This window comes from Anser cygnoides, chromosome 1 (assembly GCF_040182565.1).
Source record: "Anser cygnoides isolate HZ-2024a breed goose chromosome 1, Taihu_goose_T2T_genome, whole genome shotgun sequence".
In the NCBI taxonomy this organism is placed as follows: domain Eukaryota; kingdom Metazoa; phylum Chordata; class Aves; order Anseriformes; family Anatidae; genus Anser; species Anser cygnoides.
Window position 1 is genome coordinate 99,195,526 of NC_089873.1, and position 24,686 is coordinate 99,220,211.

General features: G+C 46.5%; 2 protein-coding genes across 7 annotated transcripts in view; one reads left to right on the plus strand and one right to left on the minus strand.

Annotated features, from left to right (window-relative positions):
* Positions 1–13,841, plus strand: part of TMEM39A (transmembrane protein 39A) — a 26,116-nt gene extending 12,275 nt beyond the window's left edge. For 5 of the 6 annotated variants that reach the window (XM_048057956.2, XM_048057957.2, XM_013183502.3 and 2 more), the window contains 8 exons: positions 5,725–5,915; positions 7,247–7,469; positions 8,887–8,970; positions 10,382–10,524; positions 10,985–11,333; positions 12,138–12,325; positions 12,869–12,989; positions 13,490–13,841. In XM_048057956.2, the coding sequence (XP_047913913.1) occupies positions 5,725–5,915; positions 7,247–7,469; positions 8,887–8,970; positions 10,382–10,524; positions 10,985–11,333; positions 12,138–12,325; positions 12,869–12,989; positions 13,490–13,723 (1,533 nt within the window). In that variant the 3' untranslated portion in view covers positions 13,724–13,841. Of the gene's footprint in view, positions 1–1,501; positions 1,525–5,724; positions 5,916–7,246; positions 7,470–8,886; positions 8,971–10,381; positions 10,525–10,984; positions 11,334–12,137; positions 12,326–12,868; positions 12,990–13,489 lie in introns of those variants that run through there. The other variant, XM_013183495.3, reaches the window with a different exon arrangement.
* LOC106037564 (uncharacterized) overlaps positions 13,490–24,686 on the minus strand; it is an 18,078-nt gene continuing 6,881 nt past the window's right edge. The window contains exons 8-20 of the mRNA XM_048057955.2: positions 23,714–23,874; positions 22,554–22,639; positions 22,266–22,349; positions 21,153–21,215; positions 20,936–21,013; positions 20,756–20,844; positions 19,995–20,031; positions 18,995–19,143; positions 18,471–18,533; positions 18,091–18,166; positions 17,400–17,484; positions 17,135–17,222; positions 13,490–16,592 (exon numbers count right to left, since the gene is read on the minus strand). Coding sequence (XP_047913912.1) covers positions 16,482–16,592; positions 17,135–17,222; positions 17,400–17,484; positions 18,091–18,166; positions 18,471–18,533; positions 18,995–19,143; positions 19,995–20,031; positions 20,756–20,844; positions 20,936–21,013; positions 21,153–21,215; positions 22,266–22,349; positions 22,554–22,639; positions 23,714–23,874 — 1,170 coding nt within the window. The 3' untranslated portion in view covers positions 13,490–16,481. The remainder of the gene's footprint in view (positions 16,593–17,134; positions 17,223–17,399; positions 17,485–18,090; positions 18,167–18,470; positions 18,534–18,994; positions 19,144–19,994; positions 20,032–20,755; positions 20,845–20,935; positions 21,014–21,152; positions 21,216–22,265; positions 22,350–22,553; positions 22,640–23,713; positions 23,875–24,686) is intronic.

A 24,686-nucleotide genomic window follows, 5' to 3' on the forward strand; every position in this document is an offset into this window, starting at 1 on the left:
CTTGCGCCCCCTGAAGTAAGGTATTTGAGGGGATTTCTAAGGAATGTAGGGTTTGGGCTGGAAATCCCTATCCGTTTTTAAAAATTGCCTTTTCAGTCTCATGGATAATTCTCTTGGTCTAGACTACTAAAGACTTAAATCCACGTTCCGTTCTTGAAGAATAGGTCCACAAAGTGATCTAAACTGAGCTTACTGCACACACACTAACCTGGGTAGGCTTTTGCTGGAAAACTTTTTTCTTTCCTGCTCTTGTTTTTGTCAGTGGGTATTTGAAGTACTGTGACAGCTACAAGCGGCAAGTGCTACCTTCACCTTGTCTTTCTGTCTAGCTGTAGCCTGCGTCGCTGAGGATGCCTGAAGCTAGTACTACAGTATGTATGCAGGTTGTGAAATCATTCCTTTTTCTTGCTGCTTCTACCCGTCATTTCTGGCATGTGTGTGGAGGACTGATGGATGGATCCTCTTCATCCTTTCCAGCCAGAGCTCTGCTGTATCAAAAAAGCCCACGCTAACTTGGTCGCGCTGGTCGGTTTTGTTATTACAAGGGCGGTTCTTGGTTCTTAGTCACTGAGCAAAAATGAGCCTCGCTCGTGCATCACCTGACGGCGCTGATTCACAGCCCTGCTCTCGGCCGGCCGGCTCGCTGCTTCCGGAGCCTGACCCTTGCCTCTGCTTTAGGGGCTTTCTGTATCTGTCCATCCCGAGTCTCCTTCTTAATCTGCTGCTCCTGTGAGCTGGCTGCAGCGTGAGGGCATGGAAAATGTGCTGACTTGGGAGACCTTGCTCCTAACCGGTTTGGCCTCCCTGCTCCGGGCCAACTGGCAGGTGTGTGCCTCCCCAGCCAGCCCCGGTTGAAAGGTTCTGTTTGCGTAGCGCTGGGGGGCCTCTGCACAAGCCAAATATTTGGCTTTCCATCTGATAACTTATCGGTTATTTCCTCCTGAAATCGTCACGACGACCAAATGCTTTTTCATGCCTGAACCTGGTTAGTGCTTCCACAGAAGTTTTGCAGCATCTCGACTTCGGTGTGGCAGATGTGACGCCGCTGACAAGGTGGCCTCGTGATTGAAGCGTGGGCTTGGGCATCACCGTTCCTAGGCTCAGTTCTTGATTTTTATTTATTTATTGGCTGATCGATTGCAGTGTGTTGGGTGAATAGGTTGCCAGCTCTGTGTCTAAGTTTTCCATCTGTCAAGATGTTTTTATTTAAAAACTAAAATGAAATAAAATTGTCACACTAAGAGGATGTAAAAATGATCCATAATAACTAGGACTTGTGGCAATTCCAAAGAAAACTTGAATGTAATGTGAATTCACGAATAATTCACGAAGGCATTAGGATTGTTGGACAAATGCAAGTTTGGGATTAGGTTAACCAGGCCCAGCTACTTGAAGAGGGGATCTCTGTAACCCAAGAGACCTTTTTTATGTGTGTTGTTTCAGCTTTGGAGACTGACTGGAGAGGCAGGGGGAAATGAGGAGAAAGAGCTATTTGTCTGCTAACTAAAAGTCGTGATTGTTACGGTATGTATTCAGTCCTAGTGGTTAGAGAATCCTGTCCTGGTTTCCTCCTCCCATCCTTTCAGAAATGGTTTCACCAGGGGCTAGCAACTGTCATTGCAGCCTTGCGAACAAGCTTTTATAAATAAGCCACTGTCCGGGACACAGAGAGTTGTTGTCACCTGTGGGTGGCTTATGGACACTGGTAGCCTCCAAAGTTTACAGTACTGGCCATGCTGCTCTGCAGCGGTGCAGGGACAAAGGCTTTCACACAGGCTCCGTTGAGCCAGGAGCCTAAATGGTCCTGTGCCTTTGCAGGCTAGAAGCAAGCCTCACGGCTCGTTCAGGCCGTCCTTTGGTTTCATTTTCAGGACAGGCGCCTCTGAAGAGGAACAACGCAGAAGTCAGCGCTCCCAGTGGCGGCAGCAGGCGCGCCGTAGGGCTGGCAGCATTGTCAGGCACCCATATTCAGGAGCACCCTGGAGATGTGCGGCGCCGTTTGCCACAGTGAGGGAGCTCCAGCAGTGATGCTGAAAGCCTTCCTCGTCCATAGCCGCAGGGATGATGGGGTGCTTCACCCCACGGTGTAACATGCTTCTTAGGCAGGGCGCAGGCCGCTTGGATCAAGGTGGAGAGTTGCAACGAGAGACCTGTGGTCTTCTCAGGCTGCATCGCTTTGAGCAAGGGTGGCTACGTTTCCTCTTCTGCTCTTGAGAGCATCTGGTTGTAGGACTTCTGGAGCCAAGGAAAGCTTCTTGAGTGTTTTTTTTGAAGCTCTGACAGTTCTCAGGCCTTAGTACAGCAAGCTTCCCAAGAGGATTGGAGGCTGGGAGTTTTCTCCAATTAAAAAGCATTAACACCATCAAAATAACTGGCTACGTGTTGCAGTGTTTCCAGCAAAGAGATGGGGAGCAAGGCAGATTTTTCGTTCTGATGAGTCACTGGCTCTCTTCTGGTTTGTCCCTTGTAAGTACTGTTTAGACAGCTGCTGATGCAGGAATACGACCGAGTGATGGTCCCTGGGGAGCAGGGAGGGCTGCGTGCTCTTTCACCTCCGAACTGCTGGATAACTCATCTGCCTTGCTCTTCATTGGTATGGCTTGAAAGAAGCAGTACCTCTAGGACTCAAAGCTGTCCATACCCATTTTCTTTCCACGTATGTGGACAGGCCCGCTGGCCTGTGCCAGATTTTGCCCCAAATCTTTCATGTGCATTTTTGTGATGCCCACACCTGCCCTAGAGAGGAGATCTCGGGAGCAGGGCAGTTCCTGTTCTGGGGATGTTGAGGATGAAGGCACTACAAATACGTGACATCATTTGAAGGGAAATTAAGGTGAACTGGGAAGAACACTGCGGAATCAAATCGATGGACTAAAGAGTCTTGACAGGAAAAGCTTTTATCTACCGTCACTCGCTTTCTGCGCCTGAAACTGTATATAAAGTGAGTGCTGATGGGTAGCTACGGGGTGGGGACCCTACAAGCAGAGAAAGGAGTCTGGTAGGACTGCTGTCTCGCTGTGTGGGTCTTTATGAGAACTTGTAATGATTTGGATGCACACAGGAATCTTATCTATTGGAGTAGAAGGGCATGGACGCTTTATTATGCATAAATTTCACAGTAGAATCATGCTTTAATTTAATAATTGAAAACTATAAAAACTTCTTTTCCCTGTGTCTTCCCTCCTTGAAAAGGAGGGCTGTGGATTGGTTCAAAGCCAAAAACGCAGGCTTGGAGGCAAACTGATCTGTAATCTTAACACTTTGTTTAACTTGGTCTAGGGAGCTTTGGTTTTGTGTGCCTAGTTTTACAAAACAAAAACAAAAAAAAGGTTTACTGGGCAGATTTCGCTCTAACAGACACCCTGCTAAATTGATCAGACTCTAGGAAAGTCAAGCTATTTAAAGTGTGGCTTGAGTAACTGTGCTCATACATTAGCCCAGTCTATATGTTAATGGATCCATGTGAAAGAAGTTATTCAAGTGCATTTAAGATACGGTGCATTGACATTAAGGAGGGCTCTTTCCTACAGGCATTCATTTTTGCTGGTAGAAACTACTATTTTACTGGTTTGCAAAGCCAGCGGGTGGGAGTATGATTCCTCGGTGTCCAAGTGTTTACGTTGGTAAGCATGTGAAGCATACTAATGGGGATAGTATGAATGAGAGCTGTTGAATTATTTACGTGAATTGTTGAACGTGGCATAAAATACCTTCTGCTAACTCTAATACCTCTGGTTTGAACACCAACTTAGGGCTATTGCATCCGTTATCATAAATATCCTGTAGGTTGGATTAGATCAATTGTTTTAGCTTCCACAGTTCCTGTAATAGTTTAATTTGGCTTCACATGGCTTTGAAAGTTGCTCCTTTTATTTATTTATTTTTTTTCTCCTTAGCTACTTACATAAAGTATCTGGATGCCCTAAATGAGTTCTGCACTGTCTGTTGCTGCCCCTGCTCATCTTGTGCATGCAAGAGAATTTTCTTCTGTTTATATTTAATGCCTGAAATTAAAACTCTAGAACATCCTTGAAAAGGTTCTCTGTAAGCTTTAAATTATTGACTAGAAAGGTAAAGTAGTACTCAGTTCTCTGTTGTGTCTTCTTTGGAATTACAATGAGAGTTTCAAAGCCTGCCAAAATACATTATCTTCCTTCAAACCCAAACTGTCCAGTGTTTACTCTCTCCTTTCATGCAATTTCACAATGCCATTTTTTTCTCCAAAATCTGTTCTACTTTTTTTTTTTTTTTTTTTTTTGCAAGTGACCTTCATGTGGGTACACGCAAAGCATTCATATTTAGTAACACCTTATCTGTTTTTTGTTGAAACTTTGAGAATTGGCTGTTGGAGTAGAGATGAAGCTTGGGAAACTTGAAAACAAAAGAAAATTCTTTGGGGGAGGTGGGATTTGTTTGTTTGATTGTTTTCTTGGTTTTTTTTTCCTTTTGGAATAGTTCTGCTGCACATGGTGTTCATGGTGACTGTGATATGACTCATTCAGCAAACTTCCTGGCATTTCTGCCAGCCATGATTTCTCAAGATTTTAAAGGAGGTGATAACTGAATTTTAAGCAGATGTTAGGTCCCACCTGTAAATTTCAAAGCCGGATCCAGAGTTTCCAAGAAGGTGGGAGTGGATCCTGGGTTGCGTATGGCTGTGATGTTTGGCCAAAAGGCCACCTGAATAGTCTTCAGAAATGCAGACACACTGACGTCCTTGTCATGAGGTGCCCTCTCTGTCTTGATTCTGTGTGTCCAGCATGCTCACTAGGAATGGCTTCCAGGATTTGTGCTCAAATTTAACCTGTCACTCCCTTATACAAGTCTGCTAGCCATCAGAAACTTAAGTGACTGCTGAAATCCTTGTAGTGCCATGTGTGAGATCAGTGAAATAAATGCAAATTCTATGGGAATTGGTAAAGTCTTTGCCAGACAATCCATCCTACTGATATTCTGAGTTTCCCAGTCTGTCTCATACAGTTCATTTTAAAGAACTGATGGATTTAAATGTGTCATTTAAAATAAACAAATATTTACAAGCTTACTTTCTAATTAAAAAAAAACAAGGCTGGGATATGTGGTCGCCTGTCCATGCGTTCTAAGTGCACACATACATGTGAGTTTTGCTGCACTACTGTTAGCTAGAACTGCTTTTAAATGGCCCTCCTACTATCACGTCAGTCAGGCTTTCTTAGCACAAAAGGGAACTGAACCATGCAGTTAAGTGCTTTGCTTCGTGGAGACCTATTAAGGCTGGCTGTTTTGCGCTCCAGCAGAGGGGGGTCCAAATTGCCTACTAGCATCACACCCTATCAAGTGATATGTTGGATGGTCAGAAAGACCTGCAAAGCTCCAGCAGCTACTTAGAGCAGAGCAGAGAGAGGGTTCTTCCCATACTTGCTTGCTGCCGTGCCATCTCCTGCCCTGGAGGTGCTCGGTGGAGCTTCCCAGCCAACGGGAACTGCTACAGGTCATTGGTGGTTGATTTAAGCAGACACTGTTTAAAGACATGGTGTCGATGGAGCCTGTTCTGCGCATGCAGGCAGGCACTGATCTGGTGCTGTTGAAATGATACAGTGTTTTGGAGTGGTGATGGGTGTCCCAGCTTTACGACAAGGTCCTGCCTGTGTGTGTGGCTTCCTTTTTTGTGAACTCATTTGGCTGGGGTGTGAACCATGTCACCAGTAGTTTGCAGCTTAAGTGATGTTTCTGCTTCCTTTGCAGACCTGGGAAGGCATCAGGATTGTCTGGGTCACAGGGCACAGCCTGCTGGAGGCACTGGAAGCGGACTGGTTCCTGGTCATGCCCGGTGGAAGGAGGGGACCCAGCCGGCAGCAGCTAAGCCGTTCAGCTTTGCCTTCTCTCCAGACTCTGGTTGGTGGGAGCTGTGGAAACGGTACTGGTTTGAGAAACAGGTGAGGACAAAGGTAGGATTGTCGAGACACCTGTGGCTAGGATGTTAAAAGCTAGAACTATCCACTCTGAACTCTGCTCAGTGGTTAAAATCTGCCCCATGGGGAAGCTCGTGGAAGTGGGGCTGCGGTCTCACAGCACTCGTTTTGTCTTTCCCTGCAGCAGTTTGCAGAGCAGAGAATCCTAGCAGATTACGAGTCTTTGTCTCTATTACTCGGTTGTCTGCAATACCACAGGAAATTACTGCGACATGTCAGAGCTCAGCTGTGAGTCCTCCTCTGCATGATAGAAAGAAAGGGCAAGAGGATGTCTATATTCTGTTTTAGCACTGTTGGATCCACATGAAACGGTTGACAAAACTAATCTCCATGTTCTGGGGAAGTTGGGGCTTGAAAAAGGAACACACGGAGACATTTATAGCATAGGGCTAAAAGGCCCAGTGTTACTTCCTCCCCTACAGAAGTCAGCAGGCTAGAGAAACCACTTGCTACGTGTTGAGGCCCTGATCTACATGAGACAGGGTGATCCTTACAGAGTAGAGATCGAAGCCATTTAGCTTTGGCATTTAGGAATTCTCAGGCATCAGTAGGTGGATGGATGGCAGTCTTCGATATTTGAGGAAGAGGTGACTGTTGAGACCATGGTGTCAGTGCTGCAAGGTCCTAGGGGAGTGTTGCTTATCTCAGTTTCAGTCAGACAGCATAGTTTACATTTGAATTTTCTCCACCAGTGTAGTCTGCAAGAGCTTTTAATTGTCCTAGCCTCCTTTGAAGGATAGGATAGAAGTGTGAAGGCACTTGAGAGGTCAGCCTCGAGGAAGTGGCTGAACTCCTCCATTCTGTTTTTAGTTACCTCTCTCTGAGAGGAGCTGTGCCCAGAAAGGTGACGGGCACTTTGCAGTACTGGAGAAAGAGGCCGTGTGCTTCTGTCCTGGGGTGAACTGGGTGCTACTGCAGCGTCTCAGTGGTGAGTGGAAGGAGCCAACGTTCAGTGCTCAGTCAGGCACAGAGTCCTTCATGGTTTTGCTTGAAGTTTTCTTCCTCTGGTCTTCCCTCTGCAACTCGCCTGAAATACAGCTGGGCACGTCACAGCACCTCTGGTAGACCAATCTATCAGTTGTATGTGGAAAACACTGGATAAGGGTTTTGTTTGTGTTAAGAGGAAGACAAAGCTCACCACCAGTCTTGCGCCAGTAGTATGAATGCAAGACTGATACCGTCTGTACTCCAGCAATGCCCAGTCCCAAAATCACAACCCTAAGCACTCCCTGTCCTGGAAAACAGTACAGACAATGTAGAATGTTTACTGAATGAGTGGTGTCTGTCTGCTTTAGGAATGGTAGTGCCATCAGCCTCTCCGCACCTCCGATCACAGCGCTGATTACTCCAGAGCCTGTACGTCACTGCCGGATCCCTGAACTACCTTTAGACGGGAGCCTGCTCTTTGAATTCCTGTTCTTCATCTACCTGCTGGTAGCCCTCTTCATTCAGTACATCAACATCTACAAGACTGTCTGGTGGTACCCGTACAATCACCCTGCTTCCTGCACCTCACTGGTGAGTTCCCCAGAAAATGCCATCACTTGTGCTTTGTCATTACACAGCTTCTTCTCATGCTTCTTCAGTTCAAGAGTCACCAAGCCTTTGATAGAAGGGGCTGAAGGGAACTTTGCATATGCCCCGATCAACCAGGCCCATGTCATCCCTCATTTTATAGGGGAAAAAATAGGTAGAAGATGAGAGAAAGAGAGAGAGGTGTCAGCAGGGCTTCTTCGGTGGAAATTTCTTGCAGACACTTGCATGGCCAAGCTAGCTGCTAGGTTTTGAAATGGAGTTGAACCTACAGAAGCCTGCTTGCTGCTGTGGGTGCCTCCCCCCAGAGGAAACAACAGGGCTTAAGAGAAATGATGATGGAAGTTTGCATTAGTATCTCCCAACAGGTCAGCAGCAGAGGAGTTGGGGAGGGGGTCAAATCCTCACCTTCTGTAGGCCGTCCAGACTCCTTAGCTGCAGTCTTCCTGGCCCAATAAGCTGTGCAACCTGGCAGTGACCTGTACCTGAGTCAGCAAACCTTGTCTACATGAAGATAGCTTCTGAAACCTGTATGATGTCCTTGAAGCATGAGGCAGTTCCTTAGGTAACTATACCAACAGGTGGTGCTAGTGTTCTAGTTATCCAGCTATTAGCTTCAAATGCAGCTACCCAATGCTGGACACAGCTTTCTTTGAAGAAAAAGCTTTCTGTTTTAGACTCCCTACCTGAAAACATACCATTGACTTATGTTTGTTCCTAGAAGTTGAGCGTTCTCATATATCCAAAATGTCCTTCAGGTTCCAGACAGCAGTATTCACTCTGCTGACCGTTCTAGCCAGAACACACAGCTTCACTGAAAAAAATTTAAGGGTTCCAGGAGCTGTATCTAACTTCATGCAGCCAGAACCAGCATTAACTTCCAGTACAGATCTATGGCCTATGAAGACAGCATTTCCCCCATCAACTTGATCATTAGGGAGCACTGATGGTCACTACAGCCCGTTTCTGAGACCAAAGGCTAAAGTGAGCTGGCATGCAGGACTCCAGACTCAGGTTTGGCTGCCTTGTTGTGGTGGTTGGTGCCTTTTCCCTCAAGAACCTGGAGACTGTTCTCCACAGTAGGATCCTGGTCCTAGAGTGCTCTTTGACCCCAGGAATACCTGCCTTGAAGGGTGGCTTTTTTTTTTCCCCAGTTACTTTTTTTTTTAGTAGAAATTCCTCCGTGGGAAGTGACCTACAACATGTGGGGAAGACCTTAATTGTGGAGACGTTTCTGTGTTACTCAGTTTTCTCCCTTGTCTCTCACCCCTGATAGAGAGATTTGGGGAAATGCCCATGTGCGATCCTAATGCTCTCAGCAGCCAGCTTTCCAGTCTCACCCCAGCTGGGTGGTTTTGGAGTCCGTTCCCCTGGTGAAGACCTTTTCTCTTTCCTCCTTCAGAATTTCCACCTCATTGACTACCACCTGGCGGCGTTCATCACAGTGATGCTGGCGCGGAGGCTGGTGTGGGCCCTCATCTCTGAGGTAACCTTTCAGTGTTCCCTCTCCTGCCCATAGGACTGATTGCAGAGCATCACCATCTACAGTCCTAGAAAGTTCTGAGAGTTGGGTAGCTGGAGCGTTTCTTGCTCCAGAACAAATCTGGGTGTGAAATACTAAGATTTTTGGGGACTGGGGTCTTTTTTTGGCCCATTCATGTCCTGCAGTAGTGGGTAGCTCTGCTGTCTTTGCAGCTAGAAGATGAAATGATCCCACTTGCATCTCTATCCCTGCAGGCACGATACTGTAGCTTACTGTCTCATGCCAGAGAAGCAGCTGAGAGAATTGCAAGTCAGGTAGTAGAAAGGCAAATAGGGAGGATAGCCAAGATGAGAAGAGAGAACAGGAGATTAGAAGGGAAATGTCAGAAGGAGGATATCTGCGTATACTAAAGTGAAATAGGAATAGCTGGTAGAACTGCTTTTCCTTGTCCTGGTCACTCAATAACTGATGCTGTGGTTGTGTGAGCTTAGATTTTGAGACGCTCTCTATCTTTGTGGGAGCAGAACCACACCAAGTATGTGTTTGGGAAAAGTTCTTTGGTGGAAAATGGAAGCTCTCTCCACTGAAACAGTTAATACTACTCCAGATTAAGCAATAAGTTTTAAGAACAAAAACTCCTAACAGTTAAGTGCTGTTGAACAGGTGAATAGAGAAGATGGATTCCCAGTTCTTCCATCTCTGATTCCTGCCATTTTCATTTTTGTTACCATCCTCCATAAAACCTTCCACAGACTGAAACTTCTGCTTTGAAACCTTCCATGCAGGTTCTTGCACATCCCATCTGTTGGCTATAATCACTAAGAATCTTTCCATAGTTCAGTTTGCCTTCTCCCCTTTGAAGACTGGACCAAGCTTCTTTGCTGTCCTTTAGAAGGTAGTGCCTCCTCACTAGACTGTAGCCTGTACACGCAGTAGAGGAGAACGGTGGAAATCCTGGTTTGGGGATTGCCAAAGTGCACCATCTTCTCTTCCCTCAGCTGAGAACTGTGATAACCAGTTCTTTAGGAAAATGAATGCCGAGATCTGATCTTTGTAAAGGAAATAGCAGGAGGAAGTGTGTTGCAGGCTATCTTGGAATATCATCAGAGCATTAAAGAACCTGAGTAAAAATATCTTTTACTTTACAGTTCTGATTTTTAAAGGGCCCTATTTTACTTATGCCCTAGAACTTGTGCTTTTTTTGGATCTTGTGGATTCTCCCAAACATGACATCAAGCCGTTTCACCTTTGTAAGAGAGAGTCGGTCTTCTTCTTCTTGGAGGAAGAAGGGCAGTCATCCCTCTTCCAGTGCCTCGTGGCGCTTTCTTCCTGCTCCTCCTCCACAGGCACTCCGTGTGCTCACATCCTAGCACTCGTGCCATGTGACTACTGAACGTTTCTTCTCTATTTGCAGGCCTCTCAGGTGGGCGCGACGTCAGTGATTCACTACATGGTGCGCTTGGTGCTGCTCACCCTCTGTGGATGGGTGCTCTGCTGGACTCTGGTCAACCTCTTCCGCAGCCATTCTGTTCTCAATCTTCTCTTCTTGGGCTACCCGTGAGTAACAATACCTCGTACCTGTAGGGCAGGGGGGAGCATAGCTGCTTAGGGGTGGCATGAGCTGCTGTGGGAACCCGAGCTGTTGGCTATAATCTGTCCCCAAGACACAGGCAGACAAAAAAAAAAAAAGCTACCTCATCTTATGAATAAAGGGGAAGTGGGAATGGCTAGGGGAGGTGGTGCTGACCCTATGAAGCAAATTGCCTGCAGTGTGCTATTTGCTATTTCCACTGGGATGACAAGTTCCACAGATAGGATTTAAAGAAACATCTCCATAGATTTCAAGGCTGCAGCATCGAGCCTCTTAGGGGAAGAAGAGTTGGCCACTGTCTTCTGGAGTGAGGGTTCCTATGTGGTGTCCCTCTCATAAGGGCCAACATTTGTAGAGAAGGTGGACGCTGCTTCATGTTGGGTTGGCTGTCATTTCATCCTGTCTTTCATCCTTTTCTCCCTGCAGGTTTGGTGTCTACGTTCCTCTGTGCTGCTTCCACCAGGACAGCAGAACACAGCCCCTACCTGCGGACTGTGGTTACTTGGTACAGGATCAGATGGTCGATGATGGGGCTTCAGCTGTCAGCAGCCTGGTCAAACCCAAAGATTTCCTCTCGCTTCTGTGGGAATCCTTGAGAGAACAGTTCAATAATCCTACATCTATCCCTACCCACAGCTGCCCCCTTTCCCCAGATCTCATCCGCAATGAGGTGGAGTGCCTAAAAGCAGACTTCAACCGCAGGATCAAGGAAGTTCTCTTCAACTCTCTCTTCAGTGCCTACTATGTGGCCTTCCTGCCACTGTGTTTTGTCAAGGTAGCTCTTGTCTAGTTCTCTCTGTGCCCCTGCCCGCCGCCTCCTTCTGAATGTTGTGTGAATTGCTGCCAGGCCAGATTCCTGGTTAATTCCCCTTTTCTCTGTCTCCCCTTTGGCAGCCCGGATAGCGGAGCATGGCTGCATCCGGAGTGCACTAGTACTGCTCCTGGTTGGCGGATAGGTATTGCCATAAATGTGATGCACCTCTAGTCCCATCACCCCACTTACTAACTCCCCTTCTCCCACCCCCTGTCCTAGGCAGATGAATAGCTGTGTTCTTCCTAGAAAAGGGCACTTGTTGTTACTTGTCTCAGATCCAACGTCCTGGGTTTCGAGTGCTTGGATCAGAGGCTTTGGTGTTTAGCCTGTTAGAAAACAGCCAACTAGGATGTCTGGGAACCTAAATCCAAGAACCCCTTGTCGATGTGGGGGTTGTATTTTTTGTCGTCTTCTAATGCAAACGAGCTCTAGTTGGTGTAATGAAACGGGTAGGGCTCCACAGTCCACGTAGCAGTCCTGGTGCTCCTGAGGCAGCTCTGTGGAAAGCAAACCCTCCTGTTACCTGCTGCTGGAGGAGGAGAGGCACCAAGCTGCAGCATCATACCCCTGCCCTTTCTCCTTCAGGTCAAGGAGAAGGGAGCCTTGAGCATTTCCTAAGCTGTAACCCTCTGAAATCACTGGTCCAAAAGCGCATGCCTGTAATGTGTGGTGTGGGTCTGCTGGATGCACACGCAGTATGTCCCTTGTCATTCCCTCCTCTGCTTAGCGACAGCGGTGCCAAGTTCTTGTCCGGTCTCTTTGCAGAGCACCCAGTACTACGACATGCGATGGTCTTGTGAGCACCTCATCATGGTGTGGATCAATGCCTTTGTCATGCTCACCACTCAGCTGCTGCCTCCCAAGTATTGCGACCTGCTCCACAGATCAGCTGCCCACCTCGGCAAGTGGCAGAAACTAGAACATGGTTCCTACAGCAACGCTCCACAGCATATGTAAGTGTGGGGATGGGAAGGGGTCGGCATGCCCAGCAAGGGGCTAAGACGTTCCAGTAGATACAGCACTGCCGATATTTCCTTATCTATTTAGCAAGCTTTTCCACTCCCCATAGTGCCATGGATTGCAGACACAACTATGCTGATCTTTCTGTTCCCAAGAAACAGAAATGTCTGCTCTAGAAAGCTGTCCAAGCTCCTCTGGTCAAGTGCTGGTTCATTCCCAGAAACAAATGCTGTAGCAATTCCTCTAGGCCACTGGAGCAGTAGCTTGCACAGAGGCAGGGGTGGCCCCCTCCAAAGTGGTAGGCCAGGTTCTTGCATGGGGAGCCATTTATTTACTGCTCAGTCTGAGTCCTGGTGAGCTTCTGATATCCTCACCTCTGTGTTGTTCCGATGGAAGCTGAGACACATCCCCGTAGCAGAAGCTTTGGCATTTTTCAAGATGCTAGCCCTTCCTGTGAACCTCTGTTCAGTGAGTTGAGCGTGTCCTCCTCCTTGCTGTCCCTCCGATGCTAACGCTCTGGCATTCTTTCCCTGCAGCTGGTCAGAAAACACAATATGGCCACAAGGAGTACTGGTGCGACGTAGCCGATGCCTGTATAAAGCAGTTGGGCCTTACAATGTAGCAGTGCCTTCAGACGTGTCCCATGCCCGCTTTTATGCAAGTATCTCTTCTCTTGGTGTGTCGTGGTGGTGGGAGGGAGGGGAGGCTTAAACCTAGCTGCAGCAGAACAGAGTTTGAGGCCGGGCAGCAGTCTGTTGCTGCTAAACAGAGTGCCTGTTCTCAGCAGAAGAGTTTTCCCATTGCAGTATCAGAAGGGAGGTAATGGCTGCCTCATCAGTGCTTTTCTCATCGTGGTGATACAGCACTCTCATCAGGCATTAGCATATTCTTAAGAGGCTGTAGTTAACAGAACATCATCTAGGGAAACGGGAAAGCATGTTGGCTGGTTATTTCACCAGTCCTCCCCTTCTCAAGGAAAACAACACTTCTACATGCCTCATGTCTTATGCTGCTTTCCCTAAGTAGCATCTAGTGGTGGTTGGAGTACAAACCTTCCGTCTAGCTCAGTGGCACCAGACACTATTATGCACGCACCCCTCCCCACTAACGTTGCAAAAAATTACAGAAATTTGTGCTTTTTACCTCTTTCCCTGCAGTTCCTTTTTCACCGTCCATTACGGCTGCTCAACCTGCTGATTCTCATCGAAGGCAGCGTGGTCTGCTACCAGCTCTACTCACTGCTGCGCTCAGAGAAGTGGAACCATACCCTCTCCATGGCCCTCATCCTTTTCTGCAATTATTATGTCTTATTTAAGCTCCTCCGGGACCGGATAGTATTAGGCAGGGCATATTCCTATCCACTTAACAACTATGGACTGAAGGCACACTAGGCCCGCCAAACGTGTACCCCTTCCCGTGCCACTGGGCAGGGAGGGAACCTCAGAAAAAAATATTTTCGTACAGTTCTATTTTTTTCTTGCGGCGTTTATAAATATTTAAAATATTTTATATTTTGTATACTGTTGTTTTTGTGGGGTGGGAAGGGAACTGGTGGCAATTAAATGTCGCTTTATAAACAAGGTGTTATTTTATATATATATAAAAAAAATCAGTGTGTATATACCGTATATCTATACCCATACATATATCTATGTGAAGCAACAGGATTGTTTGTGTGTGTGGTCACTGTGTCTGCTTTGCTCACACGATTGCCTTGCTATTGCACACTGTGGGGATGGAACTGCTGTTAATTAGGAACTGGTCTTCTCTAAGACTTCAATAAGTGAATAGCTAGGGGAAAAAGGAAATGGAGGGGCCTTCCTTTCACCAGTATGAACAGTTTACCTAGAAACCTCACTACCAGGGAAGATTTGCACTAGTTAAACCAATTTAGAGAAAGGGAAGAAGCAACGTGCTGAAAAACAGATGAAATTATGGGCAGTCAGCAAAAGCTTTCGCTTCCCTTTTCTTCCCAGAACTAGCAGGATACACGTTTTTTGTTGTTTGTTTGTTTAAGATAAACCCTTTAGGTTTATCCCTCTTTAAAGCTGTTTAAAGCTTTAGCTTTTATCCCTCTACCTAGCAACTTAAGCTTCCTCATTCCTCCCAGAAAATGAACTAAATCTTGGAATTTTAATTTTAAGGTAGTATATCATTTAGAAAGGGATTTGAAATAGTTTAATTTAGCAGGATTGTAATTGATCACTTTTTACCACCATCTGCTTGCCCTTGAGTAACTGCGCTAAATTAGGGAAGATTCAGGCATTTCCTTCAATGTTCCTGGAAGAAATTTCTTCTTGTCAGACACTTATCAAATCCCCTATTGCCACACAATGCATTTCAGCAGTGTTTCACTCTCAGGTATTTTGAGCATTTTTAATAAGTTATTAATAGTAGAGGAAATATTTTTCTTTTAAACACTGTTCTTCATAAAGTTGAACTACAGTAGACTCTAATAACATTTGTAGTAGTATCACAAAGGAGTTGAAGACAAAATTATCAACCATATCATTAATTTAACTGTGGGTGCTGCTAACAGCTGATCTTGCTGCTTTGACTCAAGTACTTAAGGTTATGCAACATTCCTCCATTCAGGTGTTATCTGACTGGAACCTTTAGCCATTAGTAAAGTGCTAGCTCTGTTTAAAGAGTGGATATATATATATTAATTAAAAAACAACTGTACTGAGGTTGGGAGAAACTGCAACTACTTCTGGTTCCTTCTTTCCTTCCAAGCTAAGACTATACTGCTTTTCTGTTCCTGTCTGTAAGAGCTTCTCCCAGAACCTGATCGCAAGCATAGGCGTTTTTCTTCTCTGAGACTTGATGAGGTTGACAACAGGAGATGCTGCTGAGCATTAACCCTAAGGTATTCCAAAATTAACCTAAATGTTTAGCTTTAGTTACTCGTAGGTCTTCTCTTTGATGTGGCCACGGTGGTATAAGCAGGACACGGGTACTTGGGACTTTCAGTGCAACAGTACTGTGGCTTTTGGGACAAATCTTGGATAAGCAGAGCCTTCTCCAGCTTTTCCTGCTGTGATGTCATACATTCTCATCTTTTTTCTATCTCATTTCTGGAAGTACAGTTTGAGATAAGATGGGTTGGTTTCTTACCTAGAGCAGGCTCCGTGCTGCATGTGGCTTTGTGCAACACCTTTCCTGTGCCCAGAGTACTGAACAGTGATCTACTCTCACAGTAGCTCAGTAGCACCTCTGCTTTTAGTACCACTTACATTTCACCCTCTCAGCTCCTCTCTCAGATAGCTGTTTCACAGCATTCCTGGGTAGCTTTTTCCAGTGGGACACCTGTATGGTAGTAGGCTTACGCTTAAGTAACCAGTGGGAGAGAAGAGGCTCTCCAAGTCTTAGCTTGGGGAATAGATACGTTTGTCAACAGTGCAAGAGGATGGCAGAATCCTGAACCAGGGCTTCAGGGCAGATATGAGTTTTCATGCTCTGCTTTTTCCTCCCTTTGCACTTCAGGTTGAAGGTAGGTGGGATTGCTCATGCAGTGAGTGTACTCTGCAGAACAGACTGACCTTACGCTGTTCGCAGTGCCTTCTTTTCTGCTCTAAGGGGCTAGCTTAAATAAGGGGCTTAACCCACTCTTCCTAACTGCAGGTGTGTTAAGATCTTCCTCATTCCAAAGGAGCTTAGCGTTATGTCTTAAGGGAAGCTGCTTCTCCTTCTTAAAACACCGCTTTTGTTATATCCTGGAGCAGGAGGCGTTCAGTGAGGCCTAGAGGTTGTGGCTTTCCATACATAGCACCATCACCTGCTCACACGCACTCCTGTAGCTGCAGCTGTCCTCCATCTTTACGTAGGTCCCTGACATGAAAAGAAGTTGCAGAAGACATTTGTAACTTCCCCTGTTGGCAAAAACACAGGGAGGAACTAGCGAGCACAGTTTGTCTCCCCAGTATAAACTAGACCATCCAGTGCTGAACAGGGAGCAGAACTGTTGTCTACTCAGCTTCAGTGCCTGCTCCAATCAGTGTTTCTCCCCATTCCTCAGATGAGCCTGCCACTAAACCTCATTCAGATGAACGCTGAAAACAAGTCCACTCTAGTACTTGGCCAGGTCAAACTACAGGGGCAGGAAGGGGTGGGGGGGGTAAAGACTTATTCCCCATCTCGGTCACCCCATCATGCGAGGATGTCATAGTAAATGGATGGTTTCTTGGTCTGGTTACGAAACTGCTCTAGCTTCAGGCCGATCCTCAGAAGAACAGCTTCATCCCACCATTTTCCCATGACCTGGAAGAAGAGAGAGACAGAAGAGTAGCATCATCACACGCAGTGATTGAAAGCCCAGGAAAACATGGCTAAAATTATTCCCAACAGCACCAAAAGGACACGTTTCTCACTTTTACCCCAGCAAATATGGCATCACTGTATTTGGGAAAAAGGCAGCTCAGTGACTTAATTAAGATGTATGGAACTTTTCATTTACACGAGACCCGTTTTAAAAGGGAGAAGAGCAAGAAAGGATTTAAATCACAGAACTGAGAGGAAAAGAGAGGAAAGCAGTGATAAATAATGGGTACGGATACAAGTGGACAGGGAAAAAGAGAAGTCTGTGTCCAGAACCCCAAAGAATCCATCTGGCATTCAGAAGTGAGTTACACTCTGAGGTGAGTGAGTTAACTCTTCCTCACCCAGAAGTTAAAAATTCCTTCCTAGTACCTGGCGACTCCTCGGTTGTGCTGTGTGGAACAGGATGAACCTGGTTGTAGTGGTTCAGGACAGAGCCACCTGGAGATTTTGTGTCACAGCATTCACAAAGAGCCAACACTTACCTGGAGACTGATAGGAAGCCCAGCAGTAGAATAACCAACGGGGACCACGAGGCCTGGAATCCCAGTCAAGTTAGCAAGCTGCATGAACCTGGGAGAGAAGCCGTCATCAACATTCCTGCCTTGGGACAGCAGCAAAGTTGCCCTTTGCGGGGGAGTGAGGATTGATCTGTCCTGCTCTACAGCCTGACCTCCGCAAGTTAGTGCGCCCAGTCTCCAGCTGTTCACAAATTTCCATTTTCATAGTGCAAACAGTAACTCTTCTTACCTCATGGACTGAACTATGAATGAAGTGTCATTGCTGCCAGTCAAGAGGTCAGATTCGTGGATTCTCGGGGCAGTGGAAGCAACAGCTGAGGAGGAATCACAGAATGGTTGAGGTTGGAAGGGATCTCTGGAGGGCCTCTTGTCCAACTCCAGCTCAGCTAGAGCAAGCTGCCCAGGATCACACCTGAGGATGGAGATTCCACAGCCTTTCTAGGCAGCCTGATCCAGTGCTCAAAGAGCAAAGGAAGAGTCACGCTGCGGGCAATAGCTGTGGGCACGCTGTGGGAATAGCTCAGTTCCTCAAAGCCATGTTTGATCTAGATTAGTAATGCAAACTCCCTCCCCCAGAACACAATCAAATCATTGGGATTTATGAACTGAGCAGTCAGTTTTCTATTTCTTCATAAATAAGTAGATGTCTAGTCCCTCCTGTGCAACTCTGCTGGTTCTGCACCTCATTTTCAACTACCAAAAGGGAGTTTTCTGACTGCCTTGGATACAGGCAGCAAGTATAGAAACGCACAGCAGTCATTCCAACCAGGCCCCGTGTTCTTGTGGAGGCCTGAGGCAGAGTTAAGTCTCTGCACAAAAGTCACACTCTTAAAACTGGGAAGGAAGAGTTAATGGAGCAACTGTTCTCAAAATGTACCACAACGGTCAGGGAGCAGCTCTTTGGTCAAGGTTGCCAATACCTGGTGTAACGATGCAGTTCACAGTGGTGAAGATCTCTCGCAAAAACCTCATGCTGCGAGTTCTCTGTCGATTTGCCTGCAAGCAGAGAGACTACTGTCTGACCAGGCCCTCTTGGTTCATGAGGCTGAAGTTTGATGATGACTGCCTCTGCCCATCAGAGCCCACGCCTTTGCAAAAGAGAACATCCTTCCTGCATTTTGGAATCAACATGCAGTATGCCAATCCAAGTGCCCCATCACTTTGCATGTTTTCACTGCAGAGGAGTACAGCTGGCTGGTATCTTTCCACTTGTATGGGGAGGTTAAGAAAACTATCTACCCCACCTTTGCAATTTCACTAGGTGCCTCCCCTTCAATCTGCACCACAGTATGTTCCTCACCGTAATATAATCCAGAGCTGTAAACTGGGAAGCCAAGGCTAGGGTAGCCCGCGTCTCCAAATTCTGAAAGAGAAAACATCAGTCATTGGCTCTCCTTGCAACAGGCTTGCTAATCACATTTTCTTGCCTTAGGCAAGTACAAAGAAAGATAGAACCTTCCAGACTCCCTCTTTTCTACCCACCTTTCCCACCCTAATCAGCCTGCCATCAAGCTTAAGTGTCTTCCTAGGAACTGCAGTTCAGATCTCTGCATGCTTTAATAGTCTTCCATGGTGACAGGAAGAGTTTTACTGTGGGCGTAACAGCTTGAGGGGCCTCACACGTGTTTAGTCAACAACAGCAAGAAACTGCGTGTGATAGCCCAGGAGTTTTCTTCCAGGTCTACTCTTCTGTATCAGCAGTCATCTAACAGGTGGATTGTCGTAGAAAAAGCAGGAGAGCCCCATGTTTCTCACTGCCATAAGACCCTTGTTCTGCATCAGCCATAATAACTACTGCCATTGATCCAAGCTGCTGCTACTTACCATTTCCTGGAAATGTTTGTTGAAGTCAGGTTGCAGCATGTCCCTCATCTCACTCAGAATGCAGATCACATGTGCTATTTTCACTTCCTCCATCTCTGGAAGAGACACTTCAACCACGCTGGCTCCCAAACTCTGCAGGTACTCCACAGCTGAGTACAGAACAGGTGAAGCACAAACAACATTCTTTAGACTTCACAGAAGGGATGAGAATCTGCTCCCCCTTGAGAAGTCAGAGACCCCGCTGGCCATTACAAGGCAAGCATCTTCAGTGCATCATGCTGCACGCAGATTGCTGCGGCTGGTTCTCACAGGTAAGTCTTAGCCCTAATTAGGTCTCAGTGCTCCAAGGGAGCAGAAGTAGGGGTTTGTAGATAGGTTCCTAACTTACCAACTACATTTTTGGTAAGTTCCTCTCCTCCCTTTAGCCTGCAATTAACCCAGACAGTAAAGAGGGACTGATAACACTTCTGTGAACTATCTCAGCTCCAATGCACAGGAGGCTAGCTATTATGACAGACATTGTCATCTGTTTCCCCCACATCACCAAGTTCAATTTTGCTCAGTCTGCAATCTAACAAAGCCACCCTGAAGGCACCATTTGGCTGATTTCAAGGAAATACTAGAGGACTGGATACATCATAAAATCCTAGCCCTGTCTTTCCCACTGAATATAACTTTGTGAAACAAGTCCCTCCCTTAAAAGTCTTTTACCATGAAAGCTTGCAGAGTAACTATTACTGAGCAGAGGATCTGCCTTTATACAGAGACAGAGGCTTAGCACACTGAACTGCATTCTTCCATTGTAACCTGACAAGCCTACAACTGTTGAGCTTTTCAACCCTCGGCAGTCAGAGGGGCTTCCCTAATACAAAGCTTCCACTGTCTGCACAGTCAGACCTCTTAAAACATCTGCCTTTAAAAACTTCAGGACAGATCTCTTTAATGCCTCCACAGAGGGAACACACAACTTTATGCAGATTAAGAGACTTTTGCTCTTTACCTTTCTCACAGATGGTCAGGACTTCTGCATCACATGCCTAGAAAACAAGAGGAAAGAACTGAGCAGACTTGAGTAACCTCCCTCTTCTTGTTGGTGAGCACTCACAGGCATTTGGTCCTCGTGGAGCTTTCCCTGCTCCTGCCTCTAACGGTAAGAGAAACACAGCCATCCAGAACTGCCTTAGGCTACCTGCTCCAAGAGGACAGCTTGCAAGGCGTACCCCTAAGGAAAAGGAAAGGTCTCCTTTTCTAGAGGAGAAGATGTTCCTCCTCCAAACTGGGGCAAAGCCATCCTTGTTTTCCTCTAGGGAAGAAATCTTGGGCACATTCATGGAGCTGCATTACGATTGCCAAGTGGCATTAACTTGCAAGCCCAGTTTCTACATTGGGATGACAAAATACAACAGCTACACCACTGTCACCAAATGGATATGGTAATTTTCCTCATTTGTTTTTAAATGAATTCCCTTTTGGAAACAATTCAGAAGCATCACTTTCAATAGAAACAGCAGCATGAGGAAGCATATGGCCATGAACTGTAGTCATTACCTTTCCTCATACCTCCAACAGACTTTTATTCGAAAGGTTGCCTTAGGAAAAAGTTATCCCAGAGGGTGTTTTCACCTAAGCCATATTCCCCTCCAATTATAGGGCTAAATACAAGAAGTTCACATGAGGAAAGGTAAGAGAACACTGAATGCACTGAATTCCTTCAAAATTTCATTTTGCAAAGCATCAGGAAGAAAGAGACAGAATAGGTACCTTAAAAAATGTCCAGTCCACTCCCAGTTTTAAGCCTTTCAGGTCAGGAGCACACATATCTGACAGGGTTGCTTTGGGTTGCTTTAGTCCTGCAGGGAGCAAGCAAGAGTTCCTCCTTTTATCTAGGATGCCTGCAGGACGGCAGAGCACCTGGGTTCAGGGAGGAGAATGCTCACCTACCGTATGGATAGAGTGGATCCGGTTCAGCAAGAATACTGTAAACAATGGCTGCATCTGCCACTGAGGTACAGATAGGGCCTTTAAAAGAGAAATCAGTTACAAAAACACGACGGGGAATAAATAGGACCCTCCTCCCAAGGTCTTACGTAGGCCCAGACTGCCTCCTCAGCAACAACAACACAGCGAGGTCCCTGAAGGGGGGCACAAGTCCTCTTACCTACGCTGACTGTGGAGTAGGAGAGTGGGTAGCTGCCATGACAGCTGATCCGCCCAAAGGTACCTGGAGAACAAGAAATGGGCAGTTAGCTAGACACGAGCAGTCACTGGGAATATCTGAATCTGAGAGCTCTGCCCCACCCGACTGAGACAGTAAGGAACACACCCCTGCCAACAACTTTTATGCCAGCTGTTTCACAGCCTAGTCACCAATCTTTCAATACCCTGTTCTTCAGGAGCAAGATTATCAAGAGAAGGAGATGCCACACTCTGGAAGATCTCAATCACTTCACACCTAATACCAGCTGTCGTCTACAAGCGTTCTTGTCAACTTTCTGACCAGTTACACAGCCATCGTCATCTTCCTCAGCTGAACCAAGATTAAGTTGACTGTGTGTGAAGGACGGAAAACCGGGGTAACGGTTGAGTACCTGGTCAGATGAAGCAGCTGAGATCTTTCAGAATGCTAAACCCTTCCCAAAAGCTGGCATCTCTTCCAGGTGGCGATGGATTTGCCTGCCTCACCACCTTCCATACCGTAAGAAATGCACAGGGCGTTGTTTATGTCCTCTGCACATTCCCCTTGATTACATTAATTCTTACCTCAAAATCTGCATTCCTACTTCTTGTACCTCTGAGATAAGGGGAATGGCTACGTGCTGGTTTGATACAAGCCCATTACCAGGTCTAACTTACCAGATACAAATCGGAGCAGCATCAACCCTTCCATATAATCAAGGTAACGGGAATCCATCTTGGGTGAAGCTGCTTTCACTAGCTCACTACAGATACCCAGCTACATCACGAACACCTCCCAGCAGAGGAGGAAGACAGAAGAAGGATAAGTGGGTAGAAAGAAAAGCAGCATGCGAGTTTTGTTTAGCATTTGAATCACACACAGAAGCTATTTTTTTCTGAACATCTCTTCAATGGTCAGTACTGAGAATACTTCCACTCTGCCATTCCAACCTGTGTGACTCTCAGGGTGTTACGCTCCAGAGCTTCTCCGGTTGAGTTTTACATGGCAGGAATTAATGGATTGTGCCTGACTTGTTTGTGGCATCCTATCTGACGCAGTAAAGACGACATACACACACAGATTAAAGGGCACTACCTTTCAGCCCCACCACACCACAGAACGAAGCAGGAATCCTCACAGAGCCGCCTCCATCTGTGCCAATACCCACTGGGCAGAGACCTACAAAATACACACACAGGGCTCTGATCAGAGAGACATTGTGTTGCCCTGTCCATTCTACCAGCAGCTGTAGCCAAGACAGCACAGAGAGCTCTCTGTTCAGCCATGAATTCCCTCCAGCTTCTAAACCCTTCATGAACTCCGAGTGCCTGAGGCTCAGGACTTACCTCCCACCACCCCCAAGCTCAGTTTAGGACCACCTACCTGCTGCTACAGCTGCGGCTGACCCACTGGAGCTCCCACCTGTGAAGTGGTTGGGCTTGTAGGGATTCCTAGGGATCTTGTGGTACCTGAGGTAGACAAACAGTGTTGAAACTTTTCCTAGGAAGGACTGAGTGTGTTAAAGGGTAGGAAAAGATCTAGAAACAGCGCAGGGATTCAAATCTCTTACTAAAGAGACACCAGTCCACCCCAGATAGTGCTACATCCCTGAAAAAAAAGACTGAAATAAGACTTTTTGCTCAGAGTCCAATCTCTTGTTATCATTAGCAGCCTATCCAAAAGAAAGAAACTCAAAGCAATAGGAAGGATGCTGTTCCAGTTCTTCTGGTTGTGATTGCACTGTGCCATTACCGCATACTGTAGTGCATTACACAATTCCAAAAGAAAGAGCAGTCACTTCCCATCAGTTCTTAAAGAACCACAAGCAAGTCAACACCCCTAGCTTTGACTTTTATTCCAAACTCTCCAGTCTGTCCCTGGTCCTCAAAGAGACCTGCCAGGTGGGAGGGCATCCAGCTGGTGTAGCAGCCCACACACAATGCCCGTGAATTTTGTTGTAGCTGTGGGGGAGCCCCAGTTCCATCCAGCTGCACATGCATCAAGTGTGGAGCTTATCAAGGCTATGAGAACCACTGCTCTGACACAGCAGTTCTCAGCTTGCTCTAGCTGGAAAATTCACAAAAGTAAATTACAGTGAGCTTGTTTTAGCTAGGAAATAAAAAAGCTATGTTCTCCTGAGCTGATTGTACCTTTTCTCCTTGTTCTTGGCCATTAGCCATTTTTGTGACTGCTCATTAGATTGCTATTTAGTTGTTTTATGTCACTGCTTTTGTCTACTGCTCATCCTGTAAACATTTACACCTCCACACATACAAGGCCTTGGAGAGAGCTCTTTACTCAGCAGACACGATTTGAATCCTCTCTTACCTTTGGTTTCCTCTTACCTTTGGTTTCCTCTTTCCTTTGGAAGCCTTCAGGCTTCCAACATCTACTGTTTTCATACACACAGGGTTCTCCCTGCACTGGGTGTTTCAGTCAGTTTTATTCTTACACGTCTGCCCTGTTTTTGTACCCTTCCCTGTCAGTTCTGGACAGACTTTTAGGTCTGAGGAGAGAGGTAGAGAGAGGGAAGGGAATTTTACCTATTAGGGTTGCATCCAGTCGTTCCAGTCCCTAGTTCATGCATGTTTGAAACCCCAATAATGACAGCTCCAGCCTCTCTCAGCTTCTTGGCCACAGTAGCATCTTCTGTTTCAGGCTCAGTCCCGAGAAACACTGTTCCTACTCGGTGATGGTAAGGTACCTTAGCAAGAAGACACCTTATTACTCATCCTAAAACCTTGGTATGGCAGGCAGGCATGCGTGCATGCTTCACATGCACACTTCACCCCCACAACAGTTCTCAGACATCAGGACCCACTGAAGTAAGAGCTAGGAAGTCTCGCTCTTCATCTTTTCCTGTGTTGTTCCTGTCGAGAGGGATACTTAACCCTTCACTACTGGCTTCCTCTCACATGCAAAGGAGTCTTGCTAATACCATGAGGAGCAGAAACACATAGATGTCTGCCTCTCTATAGCAATGCAGTTGCTAGGCCCAGAGGCTGCAGAACCAAGTCACCTCGGCCCCAGAGCACACAGGAGCTCTTTTTCCTACATTCTATGCAAGGAGCTGCAGCGTTTTAAATCTGCAGTGCTTTGAAGCAAGGAACCAACATTACATGGATGCCAAAATACCAGATGAATTCATTTGCAGGGTGTGCTAAGTACTCTTCACACTTACATAGTGATGTACGTAAACAGGACTCCCACCCTACGGGTAGGTCCTTCCAGAGTCCATGACAGCTTGATGGCACCTCCAGGCGTATTTAGTAGTAACTGCTGCTAAGCGGTAAGCACAACCCCACTGTGGGTGAGGACTTTCAGAGTAACTTTCATATTTCTGATACAAGTATGTCCTTAAAGGTAAGGAGAGAGGGATCCTTTGCCAGCAGAGCAGAGGGAGTGACTGAGAAATCCAGGCAGTTACGCCCACTGCTACAGGTGTTTTTATATATTCTCATCTTGTCAGCAGAGGGACTGTTTCCCACCCCAACCCTCTGCTCCCTGTGGATTGAA